Here is an 18,242-nt window from a genome sequence, read left to right as displayed (position 1 = left end):
ACTTTTAAACGGAGGGCGGATTACTGAATAAAACCAGTAATCTGATGATATGAATTACGTTCAGACGTCGAATCACATAATCCGCTACCCGGTTACCGGGATCTGGATTCAGGACTAGCTCATTTGCTAAATACCTAATAACGGAATCACTTCGTTTACGAGTTTATTGAAACTATGACTAAAATATTTTTTTGTTTCACTATCGAGATGTTTCTTCTTTCTACTCGAATCCCTCGCGCCAGTGGTGTATAGGGCACTGCATCATAAACGCAAACATGAAAAAGAAACGAACTTAGAATTACGAAGGGACTGGTGGATCTACGTTATTTTATTCGTTAAGTTAAATGTTTAATTTTTTTAATTACCTTACGTCCAAGTGACTCTGAAATCTTGCTACGGCTTATGCAACACCGCTTATCATGTCCCTACTCAGGCTTCAACTTTATAAGTTTCATAGCCTATGCCTGCTCGTGAATGGATTTACTCTTTATGCTTAATTAAAGTTACTAAAATTTCATGTAATTCATGAGTGAAAATTCTAGGTAAAAACACTCGCTCATAAATTTCCCGGGTCGGGCCGTCTTAGTCGTAAACTATGAAAGCGGGTGGGGGGGGAGACTTATTCAGTACTCTGGTGAATAACGATGAAAAAAGATCCGTTACCTAATTATCCGGATCGGGATTCAGTATACGGTACCACTGCTCGATCGTTTGAAACGGACATACTTCGTTTGCGAGTTCGTTTGCATGTTTTTTTTTTAATTACCTAACGTCCAAGTGACTGAAATCTAGCTACGGCTTATAAAACACCGCTTATCATGTCCCTACTTAGACTTCAACTTTATAAGTTTTATAACCACTTGTGAATGAATTTACTATTTATGTTTAATGTTACTACAAATTCATGAGTGAAAATTCTAGATAAAAACACCTGAAAGTTTTTTTAGAATACCTTAAATAGTCACGGGAATTTTGAAAGCTAATGTAATGTTTCATGAATTTACGAGCAAGTCTTCGACCGGCCAAAAAACTATGAAAACTGAGAGACACTATCGATTCATTTTTAATCGAAGACTTAAAAATGTTCGGAAGTTAAAACCGGACTATCTAGACGAATACATGTTTATATGTTTTCACCATGGTCACCCTAGGAGAGTTGAAAAGGTTTTATGCCGATGTTAATAGATTTTAAAAAATGCAACTTACATTAAACATTTTGATGGCTGTACACGCGTATACAATAATATTTAAAATGTCACTGAAAATGATTTGTATACAAACACTTTATATACGTATATTATCAGGCAAAACAAGTACATATCGCTCACTCCTTTCAACAGCGTCATATATCAAAACACTTGATTTTTCAGGAGATTTTAAAGTTTAAAATTGTAATAAAATGTATTAAAAATAAATATCAAGCCACTTTTTTTACTGTTTATTGTGCAGCAGATCTTTTTAGATAAAACCTGAATTTTTTTTCTCAATTTGAAAAATATTTAACATATTTAAAAAAAAATAATAAAACAAAATCTTTTCTTCAAAACGCAAAAGCAATACTTTTTGACCTGTAGCGGGTAAATATTAAGTTTAAAATATGCCATTTTTGCTGGGATATAGTACATTTTCTGGGCATTCCGGAAACATGTATAACTGAAAATTGACGATTTTATATATTTGACGTTGTTGAAAGGAGTGAGCGATATATCAATATACATATACAAAATATTGTTTAATTGCTACAAAGTGTGCATTTAAGTATCATTTAATATTAGATATAACCACTTTTAGAGCTAATGATAACCTATCATAGAGTTTTGTTTAATTACAAACAATAATGATGTTAGAATTTTCTGAGATATGCAGTATCGATGAAATTAAGAAAAAGTGTTTTGAGGTGGTTCGGTCAGTGAATCGAATGAGTGAAAAAAGATTAATAAAACTAGTTTATGAGGCGAATAAGGTTGGTAATAGAAGCAGAGAAGACCATGGAAAACTTGGCATGATCATGTTCTTATTTTAAATACTTGAAAGTGGTCGGGTCAGGGAGTCGGAATAATTGCCGGTATGCTTGAAGAGATGCATGAACGTGGAAGAGGCGAAGATGGTTTGCAAAGACAGATTGGTATGGCGTTCACATTTATGTATTTATTATCCTTATGCATGTTGCATAGGGCACTGCATCGTATATAAATAGTGTTATTTGAATCGTTAAATGATGAAGGAAAGGTGATAAGCCTTGTGCTTCAGATACCAGTCCAGGGTAATATTAAACAAACATCGTGTTAATAATCACTTATCTTCATTTTGACCTCACCGGGATTTTTTTTTTTTTTTAAAAGGGTGATTTTTTTTTTATTATTTACACAAATATTTCAATTTCATACTATTTCTGTGAGCCTAAGCGGCTCATTAGAAAAAGGTATCCAATTGTGGTAGATTGGGTTCGAACCGGGAAACTCTGACTCAAGAGTCTTACTTCTCTAGACACTAAATACGGGACCACTACCCGACATAATCGTTCCCTGGGACCTCCAGCACGGTAGCCAAATGCTTTAACCACTACACTATGAAAGCGGACATTACGGAATCCGAATATAGGTATTTTTTTTAAATAATAATCCGCAAAGCCTCTACTTTTAGAGTCTTGTCTGCAGGCAGGATAGTAAGAATAGGAAAGGTTATTGTAAAAAATATATCACAAATACCCAGACCAATTTAAAATAAGTCTTCTTCGAATTTCTCCTCAATAAAATAATATCATATTATTTAATTGAGGAATAATCATTACCAGTGTTTTATCAGTCAATTACATTTCTTAAATGAATAATAACAACAACAAAAAAACATAAATGAAATTTTGGTTTCAAAGGCCCAGCATCGTTCAGTCGAATTCACTCCACCGTAGACCACCGGAGAGGTAACTTGTCTGCTCACGCCCGATTTGTTTTTCAAAATGTATATTGGATATTTTTTTGTTTTTTAGAATGTATACAGAAAAAATATTTTTAAATTTACTTTTTAACTCTTTACCTTTCAAAACCTCTTTTATTTTCAAAGGTATTTAATTTTTTCCAATAAAATCTTATTTTTTCAATGCGAAAACGGTGTTTGAAAAAAAATACTTAAAATGTTACCTGTGTTTAGAGAAATTATTAAAATAACTTAAGAAAACACTTGTTTTTTTACCACTTGAGTTTATTTAAGACAATTAGTTTCGGAAGTTAAGCTTCAATCTTCAGGTCTAAATGTAAACTAAAACATAATAAATAATTGTTCTATTGTTCTATATAAACCAACATTTACAGAAAATTAAGTTACGACTTAACGAATGCTGGGCCTTTAGCAATATTTGACAAAATTCAAATCAATTTTTTTTTTTTTTAATTGGTTAATTATACCTTTCTTGATATTTCAATTAATAAATAACGTAATAATGTAAACGGAAACAAATCAGGACTAGATGCGAAGTTTGCCATCCTGCTGCAATCTGATTCCATCCAACTTAATGTGTAAAATAAATAAAGTCCTTATCATCCAACATACGTTTATTTATTATCACAATATTCTAATTAATGAGTTAGAAACCAACCAGCGAAGCAGCGTTTACATGATAGTTAGTTAGTTATATGAACGATCGAAATATATAATATCGAAGTCCACCAGGACTCGATAGCACCAAACAAACCCTAATATCGGTAGTGTAAAGACAAAGGGGTATATCTGTCTCAGACCAAATTTTACAGGAGAGCAAAAACAAACTTGAAAAATTAAATAATTCATTTGTTTTATGTATTTTTCAATGTGGACAATTTCGTCCGCCTCCGTAGTGTAATGGTCAGCATGCTCGCCTACCGTTCTGGAGGTCCCGGGTTCGATTCCCAGGGGGGTTTAATAAATATAAGTGATTTTTTCGCTCTAATATTTATTCAATATTACACTGGACTGGTACCTGAAGTGGAGGGCTGATCACCTTTCCTTCATGTGTAATCGATCGAGATAACACTGCGTTTATATGAAGCAGTGCCCTATACACCATTGGGGTGCGGTAAGGGATTTATTATTATTATTATTTTTAAATGTACGTATCTTAATAATACTAAATAAGTATTGCAACTACAGCTATATCCTTTTGCCAGATTATGGAATACACTATTTATATTACTAGACATTTTGTGGAATAAACTTAGAAAGTTAAAAATTTGACAGATATACCCCTTGGCCTTTTTACATTACTGATATATGGAAGTGAAACGTGGAGTTAGCAAAAGAAGGATGAAAGTAGACTGAATGCAGCCGAAATGTGATCTCTCGGATGAACGAGCGGCAAAACGATGTTAGATGTTCAAATGGTGAAATAAGAATCGAATTAAGGCTAAGCTAAGCATTGTCAATAAAGTTAAAATAAGATGTGCCTACATGGTTTGGGCATGTGAATCGAATAGGTAAAAAAATAATAGTAAATAAATTATGAGGCAAATTTAGTTGAAAATAGAAGCAGAGAGAGACCCAAGAAATTTGTCATGATCTAAATTTAATTCATATACTTTATAGTGGTCAAGTCAGAAGTCGGAATAATCAGCGAGAAGAAGCGTGAACATGGAAGAGGCGAAGATTGTTTCCAAAGACAGAGTAATATGGCGTTCTATTCCTTCTGCCTACCCCTGCGATGAAGCGGCATGATGGTTGTTAATTTCTTTAAATATATCGTAGTCGTACAGGAGTAAGTGACCAACTAACGAAACGTAAAATGTTCAGGAGGGCCATTTAAGTCACTTTTGCTTGGCAAGAAAATAAACATCAATGCAGTTAGTCATTTCTAACAAGTCAATATATTATACTTCTAAGTTTACAATCCTTTGGGATTTTTTTCAGGGCAATATTCAGCTAGTAAGATATCAAATAGTCAATGATCACGTTTTTGTAAAAAATGCACTTGGTCACTTTCTCCTGTATGACTACGATGTGTTTGATAAAATGAATAACGAAACAATTATTATACTACTTTGTCGTCACTCTCCCAGGTTATCGAAATTTGTTTTTGGAAGAATTGAATTGTGATTTTTTTAAATGAACAGGTCTTTGCGCGCAGGATCGGTTTACACCATGCTCTTGCTTCTAATGTTTGCGCAACGAGATGTCCTCGTGTGAACTAGCTATAGCAGGTTTCATACATAGTAATAAGACAAGATGTTAATCGGCTGTTCCTACAGCTGCCAAGATGCGTTTCTTAAAATATAACCATGTGGTCTGGGAATGTGTAGATAAACACACCACTAATTATATTCCCAATAATGATACAATTTCTATCTAGCTTTTGAAAACGTATATAAGGGAGATATTGCGAGTCCTCTACACAGATCTGTTTTTGAATCCACCCTGATAAGACGAAAATAACTGCGCCTAAAATGAAGGTATTTTTTTTTCTCTTTTTTTTTATAATCAATACTCTAATTCTCAATATTATTAATATTTAAAGCATTTACTTTGTGGTTAGTCATTTTTACTTTTTCATTTTTTTACAAAAATGTTAATAATATTAGTATATAACCACTCACCGACATTTTGATGTCTATCAGTTTCGAGACGTACCCGTCTGTTCGTCAGGACAATCACTACCACAGCATGCAAACAATACCACCCTTCACCACCATGGCACCATTTACACACTTAAAACTACAAAAAATGTTTAACACATGCGATTTTTGGTCGACCCGAATACCAACTTGCACTAAAGATTTCGGCACAACCATGCGTTACGAGCCGATGTTAAACATGCTCTTAATACTCATACAATTATGTCAAAATGTAACAAATTATATAACTTGCTAAACATCGTTTGTAGAGAGAATAGAACGCCACACCACCCTGTCTTTCCAACCATTTACTGCCTATTCCACATTCATGCATACCCGTTGATTTTTCTAACTTTTGACCTGTCTGCGTCCAAATATTTGAAAAACTTGATATCTCAACTTACCTCGGTCTTCATCCGCCTCTATTTCCAACTACATTCGCCACATTAATTGTTTTAACATTCTTTGCTCACTAATTCTTCCTACATGTCCAGATCATCTCGACATATCGCTCACTCCTTTCAATAACGTCATAAATAGATATTAACTTGATTTTTTAGGAGAACATTCTTAATGTTTAAAAATATAATACGAAGCATTAAAATATAATATCAAGCCACTTATTGAACTTTTTACTGTGCAACAGATCTTTTTAGGAAAAACCTGAAGGTTTTTTTTTTGTATGAAAAATATTTAGCATATTTCAAAAACTAATTAAACAATACATTTTCTTCAAAATGCAAAAACAACACTTTCTGCCCTGTAGCGGGTAAATATTAAGTTAAAAATATGCCTCTTTTGCAGGGATAAAGTACATTTTCTGGGCATTCCGAAAACATGCACAACTGAAAATTGACGATTTTTGATTTATGACGTTCTCAAAAGGAGTCAGCGATATATTATAGGTTTTGGTATCACAACAGAAATATGGTAGAATATAGAAGTCTGGACATTTACAGGGCTTACGACAGTCATAGGTTTGATTAAGTGATCACTTTACACACACGTAACATTTACCAATTCTACCCATTATTACCAATTCTACCCACAACCACAATACTAAATTTTCGGAACCCCTAGATATATTGATCAAACTCGTGACACAGTTCATGTGAATTCACTACCACCATCTATGTTGGCACAGGGAAAGCTTTTGTTAACAAAAGCTTAAGCAAAGACCGTTTTTATTTGTATGTATGTAATTCACATATTTGAGCCCCGCCTGAAAACATGATTTTCAATTGTTTATATAGCTTTTAATTTAACCATTTATTTTATTTACAATATTTTGAGTGTGTCCAAATACTTTGATACCCAAACTTCCATATTCTTCTTCATCTATGTTGAGATATCAACAATGTATAAAATAACTCCTAGGCGGAGATAATCCAGATTTATGAACAAATATTTTATATTTATAACCCTTATCTGCACCCAATGGTACATAGGGCACTGCATCGAATTGACGCAGTGTTATCTTGATCATTACTTACATGAAGGCAAGGTGATCACTCTTGTACTTCAGGAACCAGTCTAGGGTAATATTAAATAAATATTACAGTGTGAAATCACTAATATGTATTTTCACCCCCCCCTGGGAATCGAACCCAGAACCTCCAGCACGGTAGCTAAACACGCTGACTAACACCACGGAGGCGGATAAAAACATCTATGTCTATCTGCGCTGTAAAAAGGGAGTCATGGGGTTTGTGTGGGGAAACATTCTTGTCAATGATTTTTAAAATAATTTGTTTGTTTTGTTTCTTTTTTTATTAATTAAATACATACAGTTATAGTAGAAAATATGTTTTATTTGACTAGTTTGATATGTTATTTACACATAACAGAAATAATTACGAAAATTCATCTACATTTGAGGAAAATAATTAAGATTCTGTGCACACTTAATTAATACGGTACTTTTTTTCAAAAATCTTTTAGCAATTTATGCAAAATATGTGAAAATAAGCTCAGCACTATAAGAGTTAAGATGTTAACAATGTATAAAATATCTCCTAAGCGGAGATAATCCAGAATTATTAACAAGATTTATTATTTTAATTTGTACCAGAAGATGAAAACAACTGTCGTTTTCGAAACTAGACATAAATAAAAATAAAACTCGATAAAGTGGTATATTCAAGTGTTTAATTTGAATAAAATAACAAGTATTTGGACACTCAAAATGTTGCATCTATTAATAATGATTTATTTTTCAACTTCTTTTGCAGTTCATCCTTCTCATTTTCGTCGTGGGGGCGGCATTGGCCTACGAAGACTTCTACATCAAGCCGCAGGGAGCTCCTCTTGGCCCAGACGGCCAAGTGGTCGACACTTACGAAGTCCAGTTGGCCAAGAAGCAGCACTTCCAGGCCTTGGACCAGGCGAACCAACAACAGCACGACCCGAAGTACCAAGACATCAGACAGTCGGAAGTCCACGACTACGGACAGCCAATTCGCCACGTTGTTGATCACTATGGAGGGCATGATGGCTACTACATACACCATGAACACCACCCTGATCACTTCGATCAACATGGACACCATTTTTAAACATTTGATTCGAGCTTAGAAATGAAAGCACAAATCATCTTTGAAAAAGTTACTTTGTTTATTGATTCAGCTTTTACCGTCAGCCCCGTAAATGCTTAGACTTCTATGTACATCAATATTAAACAGTGAAAAATATAATAAATTTGTATTGAAACAGTAATCCAGTCATTTTATTTCCATTATAATTATTTATTGAGATACACACACAGACATATATATATATATATATATATATATATATATATATATATATATATATATATATATATATATATATATATATATATATATATATATATATATATATATATATATATATATATATATATATATATATATATATATATATATATATATATATATATATATATATATATATATATATATATATATATATATATATATATATATATATATATATATATATATATATATATATATATATATATATATATATATATATATATATATATATATATATATATATATATATCCCCTCCACTCGTTTGCAAGTGATGAAAGAGAGGAGAAATAATAAAACGACAAAAATAATTGACTAAAATTAAGGAAAAAACTTAATAAATTATTCGATCTACATTAATTTAATCATAATCAAATGTGGATGGAAAAAATATTGAAAATATTGTTTTCTCAAATGTAACTATGAAATTTACATCATACATCCACACAAACATATTTACAAAAATACTTCCATTACATACTATTTATGTGAGCCTTAGCGACTCATGATTAGAAATAGGTATCAAATTGTGGTAGAATGGGTTCGAACCGAGAAACTCCAACTCAAGAGTCCGTGACACTTACCACGGGACTACAACCCGACATATACATAACGATATTATTTATTATTAATAAATAATACTGTTTGCTTAGATAAAAATAAAAAGTGAAGTTGAAATTAATATATGTGTATTTATTTAAATAAAAAAAAAGAAATTTATAATTAACAACGATATGTATCCTTTAAATACACTTGAAAATGATATGTTAACAATTATATTATTTCTTTAAAATATATTTGAAAGTAGTTATTAAATGTATTTAGTTAATGATTTAGATAATGATTTTGATACGGATATATTGTAATAAAGCAAATGCTTCATATTATCTTCGTACGAAAATATATGCTTTGTTCTTATTAAGACATCTATATATTTAGTAATACATCATTCTTAGGGTTGAAATCCAATGCTTGATAGTAATAATAAATATATAATAATTAAGCATATTTTTAGACATGTTATTTTATAAGTAATACTTTACCATGTGTACAAACATAACGTGTTCAATTATGTGCCTTGACTGTTTGAAAAAAAAAAGATATCATTGTTTCGTTTACAGTTCTTCGTACTTTTCTTCCTGGTGGGGTTGTCTTTGGCCTACGAAGACGTCTACGTCAAGCCGGTTCCAGTACCAGTCCCTGTTCCAGTTGTCCCCGTTCCAGTTTACGAACATAAATACCATGGAGTCGTGTACGACCATGGAGAAGATTACGGACATCATGACTACGACCACCATGGACATGAAGGCCACTACCATGAGCACCACCCTGATCATTACGATCATCATGGACATCATTACTAGACTACCAGATGCGGAAGGCATAAAATGAAAAGTTTGGTATTTTTGATCTTCCACTTTTGAAACTGGACCAAATCATCAAGCAGTTTTGCAACAAGAGCCGAAACATATCTCAAACGTCTTGGAAACTTTAAAATGAGTACATCTACGAACACCGTGAATCCCCAAAGACACTTAAATCTCCACATCCTTTAAGAACCAGTGATAGAAGAAACAATTCAGATAACATGGAAGATCGAACTCTAGCCTAGATGAAACAGCTTACGAAAAAATATCCAAAAGCTGATTATCGCAAGAATTGCTGGGATAAGTCCAACTAAAAAATATAAGACCACTTGATGAATAGACCAAAGATAGCAGATAATGGATTCTGCTTTGGAAGCTGCCAAAAAAAACATACTCCATCATCAGATATAATCGAGAATAGTTGTGAATAAGGAAAATCCCAAATAGGAATGTGAAGAAACATAAAATTCAGCACTACACCTTCAATTTTTCCGTAGGGTTTAATAGAGGATAGAATACCATACTCATCTATCTTGACAGACAGCCATTGATTCCTTTATTTTTATGCTCTGTTTTAGTGTTCAGACTCTTAATATGACGAGATTTAAGGTTTTGCGTTAAATCTCACCATATTAAAAGTCTACAAAGGTAATAATTGATTGATATTATAATATCTTCATATGATAATATCAATCAATTCTTCCTTGATCATCTTCGATTTTCCCTTCAATCTACCATCACTTTTTTTCAAGAGCGTTTGCTCTACATCGTCAACCATGCAAAACCTTTCCTACATACATATTTTCAATAAGATCGATAGTGAAGAAACTGTTATTACATACTTGTTGTAAAGCTAATTGATGATTATCATATTTAAATAAATTGATTTGAAGCAGTTATATTTGTTTTCAATATTTTACCTGTATATAACAACCAATGTTTTTCTTTTTGTATTGAATTGAATGGCATTATCTGCCATTTTAAAAAAAAGCTGTAAAATTTAAGAGATAAATGTAAATCTGGGTGTAAAATAGTGGTAAATGTGGATTTTTTTAATTCGTATGTAAAATTTGTTTCTTTATTGTTTCGGCATTAACTTTGTGGTAAGACATGTCACAATGATTAAAGAAAACACTTGTTTTATACCACTTGAGTTTTATTAAAGACTACATGTTTCAGAAGTTAAACTTCCATCATTCAGGTCTATATAATAACTAAATGTTATTATATAGACCTGAATGATGTAAGTTTAACTTCTGAAACATGTAGTCTTTAATAAAACTCAAGTGGTATAAAACAAGTGTTTTCTTTAATCATTGTAAGTTTGTTTTCTAAAGATGGTAAGATTGATAAAGATATGTATTGGAGACAAATAATAATAACTTATTTTAATATTATTAACATTTGTCTGAAGCTATAAAAACATTAATTGTCCCATAATGTCATGTCAATGGATTTATCCTTTCCCTGAAAATTAATATAAGTAGGTATACGTACCTACATGCCCCATTATCTATTGTTGTCTCCCGTAAATTATAACTGCACGTGTTTTAATTTTTTTTAAATAAAACACATATTTAAATAATACAAACATTTAAATAATAAGTTGGTAAATATACAAAACATTTCAAATATAACGTTTCTACCTCTCTAATAAAGTAGATACTTGTGTTAAGAGAGGGAGTTCGTTTTACAATTTTTTTTATAAACAAAGTAAATTTAAATAAAAAATCTAGGCTCTAGGTAGGGGTGAGTCTTATATGTTTTTTTAAATTTAGTTTTAAAGGTTTAATATTTTTTTATAGATTTTAAGTTACATATGTGTATGTATGTACCAGGAAAGGAACGTTAAAATTGTTTTTTTTTTGTTTGTTAAAACTGTTACTTAAGCACCTAGAATTGTATACCTAGTATATATGGATCATCAGTACATTTAATCTTCACAATTGTTTTAAAACAAGGCTAAACAATTGTCACAAAAATTATTTTTATGTGTTTTTTAACAATACCATAAAATTAAGACTAAAAAATCAGTGTTTGATTTCAACATTTAATACATCAATTAAAATGGAGTTCTACAAATTAAACGGCAAATCTATAAAAAAAATTATCGATAACATTAAGACAATTCTTGCCCCTATGGGTATTGAGATGGTTTGGGCAAGCGAATCAAATGAGTGAAAAAGAACTGTAAAACAATGTTATGAGGTAAATGTAGTTAAAAAATAGGAGTAGAGAAAGACCTAGTTTAACTTGGTATGATCAAGTATTTCAAATACTTCAATGTGGTCAAGTCAGGAGTCGGATGAGTGTATGTATATGTTTGTGTGGATGTATGATGTAAATTTCATAGTTACATTTGAGAAAACAATATTTTCAATATTTTTTCCATCCACATTTGATTATGATTAAATTAATGTAGATCGAATAATTTATTAAGTTTTTTCCTTAATTTTAGTCAATTATTTTTGTCGTTTTATTATTTCTCCTCTCTTTCATCACTTGCAAACGAGTGGAGGGGATATATATATATATATATATATATATATATATATATAATATATATATATATATATATATATATATATATATATATATATATATATATATATATATATATATATATCCCCTCCACTCGTTTGCAAGTGATGAAAGAGAGGAGAAATAATAAAACGACAAAAATAATTGACTAAAATTAAGGAAAAAACTTAATAAATTATTCGATCTACATTAATTTAATCATAATCAAATGTGGATGGAAAAAATATTGAAAATATTGTTTTCTCAAATGTAACTATGAAATTTACATCATACATCCACACAAACATATACATACACTCATCCGACTCCTGACTTGACCACATTGAAGTATTTGAAATACTTGATCATACCAAGTTAAACTAGGTCTTTCTCTACTCCTATTTTTTAACTACATTTACCTCATAACATTGTTTTACAGTTCTTTTTCACTCATTTGATTCGCTTGCCCAAACCATCTCAATACCCATAGGGGCAAGAATTGTCTTAATGTTATCGATAATTTTTTTTATAGATTTGCCGTTTAATTTGTAGAACTCCATTTTAATTGATGTATTAAATGTTGAAATCAAACACTGATTTTTTAGTCTTAATTTTATGGTATTGTTAAAAAACACATAAAAATAATTTTTGTGACAATTGTTTAGCCTTGTTTTAAAACAATTGTGAAGATTAAATGTACTGATGATCCATATATACTAGGTATACAATTCTAGGTGCTTAAGTAACAGTTTTAACAAACAAAAAAAAAACAATTTTAACGTTCCTTTCCTGGTACATACATACACATATGTAACTTAAAATCTATAAAAAAATATTAAACCTTTAAAACTAAATTTAAAAAAACATATAAGACTCACCCCTACCTAGAGCCTAGATTTTTTATTTAAATTTACTTTGTTTATAAAAAAAATTGTAAAACGAACTCCCTCTCTTAACACAAGTATCTACTTTATTAGAGAGGTAGAAACGTTATATTTGAAATGTTTTGTATATTTACCAACTTATTATTTAAATGTTTGTATTATTTAAATATGTGTTTTATTTAAAAAAAATTAAAACACGTGCAGTTATAATTTACGGGAGACAACAATAGATAATGGGGCATGTAGGTACGTATACCTACTTATATTAATTTTCAGGGAAAGGATAAATCCATTGACATGACATTATGGGACAATTAATGTTTTTATAGCTTCAGACAAATGTTAATAATATTAAAATAAGTTATTATTATTTGTCTCCAATACATATCTTTATCAATCTTACCATCTTTAGAAAACAAACTTACAATGATTAAAGAAAACACTTGTTTTATACCACTTGAGTTTTATTAAAGACTACATGTTTCAGAAGTTAAACTTACATCATTCAGGTCTATATAATAACATTTAGTTATTATATAGACCTGAATGATGGAAGTTTAACTTCTGAAACATGTAGTCTTTAATAAAACTCAAGTGGTATAAAACAAGTGTTTTCTTTAATCATTGTGACATGTCTTACCACAAAGTTAATGCCGAAACAATAAAGAAACAAATTTTACATACGAATTAAAAAAATCCACATTTACCACTATTTTACACCCAGATTTACATTTATCTCTTAAATTTTACAGCTTTTTTTTAAAATGGCAGATAATGCCATTCAATTCAATACAAAAAGAAAAACATTGGTTGTTATATACAGGTAAAATATTGAAAACAAATATAACTGCTTCAAATCAATTTATTTAAATATGATAATCATCAATTAGCTTTACAACAAGTAATAACAGTTTCTTCACTATCGATCTTATTGAAAATATGTATGTAGGAAAGGTTTCGCATGGTTGACGATGTAGAGCAAACGCTCTTGAAGTGAAGGTAGATTGAAGGGAAAATCGAAGATGATCAAGGAAGAATTGATTGATATTATCATATGAAGATATTATAATATCAATCAATTATTACCTTTGTAGACTTTTAATATGATGATATTTTAATGGAAAACCTAAAATCTCGTCATATTAAGAGTCTGAACACCAAAACAGAGCATAAAAATAGAGTAATCAATAGCTGTCTGTCAAGAAAGATGAGAATGGTATTCTATCTTCTATTAAACCCTACGGTAAAATTGAAGGTGTAGTACTGAATTTTATGTTTCTTCACATTCTTATTTGGGATTTTCCTTATTCACAACTATTCTCGATTATATCTGATGATGGAGTATGTTTTTTTTGGCAGCTTCCAAAGCAGAATCCATTATCTGCTATCTTTGGTCTGTTTATCAAGTGGTCTTATATTTTTTAGTTGGACTTATCCCAGCAATTCTTGCGATAATCAGCTTTTGTATATTTTTTCGTAAGCAGTTTCATCTAGGCTGGAGTTCAATCATCCATGTTATCTGAATTGTTTATTCTATCGTTAGTTCTTAAAGGATATGGAGATTTTAGTGTCTTTAGGGATTCACGGTGTACGTAGATGTAATTATTTTAAAGTATTCGAGATGTTTGATATAAGTTTCGGCTGTTGTTGCAAAACTGCTTGATGATTTGGTCCAGTTTCAAAAGTGGAAGATTAAAAATACCAGACTATTCATTTTATGCCTTCCGATCTGGTAGTCTAATAATGATGCCCATGATGATCGTAATGATCAGGGTGGTGCTCATGGTAGTGGCCTTCATGTCCATGGTGGTCGTAGTCATGGTGTCCGTAATCTTCTCCATGGTCGTACACGACTCCATGGTATTTATGTTCGTAAACTGGAACGGGGACAACTGGAACAGGGACTGGTACTGGAACGGGCTTGACGTAGACGTCTTCGTAGGCCAAAGACAACCCCACCAGGAAGAAAAGTACGAAGAACTGTAAACGAAACAATGATATCATATTTTTTCCAAACAATTAAGGCACCTTATTGAACGTGTTATGTTTGTACACATGATAAAGTATTACTTATAAAATTACATGTTTAAAAATATGCCTAATTTTTATATATTTATTATTACTATCAAGCATTGAATTTCAACCCTAAGAATGATTTATTACTAAATATATAGATGTCTTAATAAGAACAAAGCATCTATTTTTATACGAAAATAATATGAAACATTTGCCATATTACACTTTATCAGTGTCAAAATCATTAACTAAATACTTTCAAATATATTTAAAAGAAATAATATCATTGTTATCACATCATTTTCAATTGTATTTAAAAGATACATATCGTTGTTAATTATACATTGAATTAAAAAAAATATATATACATATATTAATGTCAACTCCACTTTTATTTTTATTGAAACAAACAGTATTATTTATTAATAATAAATAATATCGTTATGTATAAGTCGGGTTGTAGTCCCGTGGTTAGTGTCACGGACTCTTGAGTTGGAGTTTCTCGGTTCGAACCCATTCTACCACAGTTTGATACCTATTTCTAATAATGAGTCGCTAAAGCTCACATAAATAGTATGAAATAGAAGTATTTTTGTAAATAATAAAATACACAAATAGTTCTCTTTTTCTTTAAAAAAAATAAATTCTTATTTCATTTATGTTTACCAAAAAATATTATAATTAACTCCATTCATTTTTATTTTTTAAAAAAAGTAATGCGTTTTTAAACATATTTCATTTCAATTTCACCATTTTCATCTACATTTCAAGAAACAATGCAATTTATTTTGAAAAATAATATCGTTTTATATACCATTTTTAATTGTTGTTTTTAAGTAACGATCCATTTTATATTCAACATTTCAATTTATGGTATATTCTATTAAAGAGCAAGTCGAATATTACTTGGAAATTCTAAAAGCATTATGATTTTTTTTATTAAAATTCAACACAATTAAAAATTAAATAATTTTTACCTTCATTGTTGTCTTGGATGGTTGGCTGTTCGAACTGAAGAGAAGACTGTAAAGAAACGAGGAAATCTTTCGCTTATATGTGAAACATTGACAATTTTATCGTTATATTACATGCATCATTAATGAGAATGTGATAAGTGATATGTTTTTAATTCGAGTTTCCAGATTATATGAATTTCCAAATAACGCATAGGAAAATTCGAAGGTGATTAAATTCTTATTTGTAAACCAGTACCTCCTGATAAACGTAGTTACTGGTCATTTGGAAAATATTTCTAACAATTAAATGTTGATTAATATGCATTTTCGTATTTATTTATATTTAAAACCTTGTGATAAAGTATTAAGTACTTTATAGTTTATTTACATTTTTTTAATTATTTATTTGGCAGTCAGTCAGTGAATGGATGTTTCTGCCAGTGTCAAGTATTATTTTTATTTATAAACAAAAAAAATATAATAATAATAAAATAATAAAACCCTTATCCGCACCCTAATGGTGCATAGGGCACTGCGTCATATAAACGCAGTGCTATCTTGATCGTTTATCATGAAGGAAAGGTGATCAGCCCTCCACTTCTGGTACCAGTCCAGGGTAACATTGAATAAATATTACAGTGAAAAAATCGCTTATATTCATTTTACCCCCCTTGAGAATCGAACCCGGGACCTCCAGAACGGCAGCCGAGCGGTGCTGACTATTACACTACGGAGGTACACAAAAATAATAATTAATAAAGAATTTCATAGTTTAAATGCAATTAGCTTTATCATTTTAGAAATAATGCCCGCAATTCTAGAATTAGGTTCAGAAAGAAGGGTGGGTACTTGGGTGGGGAGTTGGATTCCCGCCCGTTAGTTAGTGGGGTTCTCCTTCTCTGTTGTCAGCGGAAACTGAAAGAACGTATGGTTTGCGTCCCCTATATCTATAAATCAAACAATGGAAAAAATTACAAAAATATGAACGTAGGAATGAATGAGTGAGGAAAGACATTAAATCAATTGATATATGAGGTGAATGTAGTTGGAAAAAGGAGCAGAGGAGACCGAGAAAAACTTGTCATGATCAGGTATGTGAAATACTTGAAAGCGGTCAGGTCAGGAGACCAAATAATTGCCGAGTATGTTTGAGGAGATGTATGAATGTTGACAAGGCGAAGAATGTTTGTAAAGACAGAGCAATGTGGCGTTCTATTCTCTCTTCCACCCCTGCGAGGAAGCGGCATGATGGTTAGTTAGTTAGTTGGTCTAAGTGATCTTATAGTCAATTATTTAAATAATTAAAAAGACAGAGATATACATCGCTCACTCCTTTCAACAACGTCATAAATAAAAAAATCTTGATTTTTCAGGAGATCGTTTTTAAGTTTAAAAATATAATACAATGTATTAAAAATAAATATCAACCCACTTATTGAACTATTTACTGGGCAACAGATCTTTTTAGGTGAAACCTGAATGTTTTTTCTCCATTTGAAAAATATTAAGTATATTTAAAAAAATAATTAAACAATACCTTTATTAAAAATGCAAAACAATACTTTCTGCCCATAGTAAGTAAATATTGAGTTTAAAATATGCCGCTTTTGTTGGGATATAGTGCATTTTCTGGGCATTCTGAAAACATGCACAACTGAAAATTGATGATTTTTTATATATGACGTTCTTGAAAGCAGTGAGCGATATGTGTGTATGCGTATGTATATATATATTTATATATATATATATATATATATATATATATATATATATATATATATATATATATATATATAAATATATATATATATATATATATATATATTTATATATATATATATATATATATATGTATATATATATATATATATATATATATATATATATATATATATATATATATATATATATTATATATCGAATGAAACCTGTTACACAATATATAAATATTTTCATTAATATATTTGGCAATCAATTTATGGTAAAATATATGTATTTTCATTTTGAGTTTTACATAGTAAAGATAAAACACGTGTCATAACAGATTTCAAGAAATAGTGGTATTACTATTATGACTAAGTAAAACTTAAATTAAAAGTACAAACCTAGTATTGGATAATTCAGTTC

General features: G+C 30.3%; 1 protein-coding gene and 1 long non-coding RNA gene across 2 annotated transcripts; one reads left to right on the top strand and one right to left on the bottom strand.

The window, feature by feature from the left end:
• The first annotated feature begins 5,091 nt into the window (after positions 1 to 5,091).
• On the top strand, positions 5,092 to 8,203 carry LOC148309678 (uncharacterized). Its single transcript, XM_088259676.1, has 2 exons — positions 5,092 to 5,414; positions 7,808 to 8,203. The coding sequence occupies exons 1-2, from the start codon at positions 5,409 to 5,411 to the stop codon at positions 8,129 to 8,131; spliced, it is 330 nt and encodes a 109-aa protein (XP_088115802.1). The 5' UTR covers positions 5,092 to 5,408; the 3' UTR covers positions 8,132 to 8,203.
• A 6,395-nt stretch (positions 8,204 to 14,598) lies between these two features.
• On the bottom strand, positions 14,599 to 16,165 carry LOC148309677 (uncharacterized). Its single transcript, XR_015837497.1, has 2 exons — positions 16,137 to 16,165; positions 14,599 to 15,123 (listed from the first exon to the last, which is right to left on the bottom strand). It is a non-coding gene; the product is annotated as an uncharacterized LOC148309677 (long non-coding RNA).
• Between the last annotated feature and the right edge of the window lie 2,077 nt (positions 16,166 to 18,242).

Source organism: Brachycentrus maculatus, unplaced genomic scaffold (genome assembly GCF_059751285.1).
Source record: "Brachycentrus maculatus isolate JH-2025_06_01 unplaced genomic scaffold, ASM5975128v1 h1tg000119l, whole genome shotgun sequence".
Classification (NCBI taxonomy): Eukaryota; Metazoa; Arthropoda; class Insecta; order Trichoptera; family Brachycentridae; genus Brachycentrus; species Brachycentrus maculatus.
Note: the sequence above shows the minus strand (reverse complement) of the source record. Positions and strands in the feature narration are given on the sequence as shown.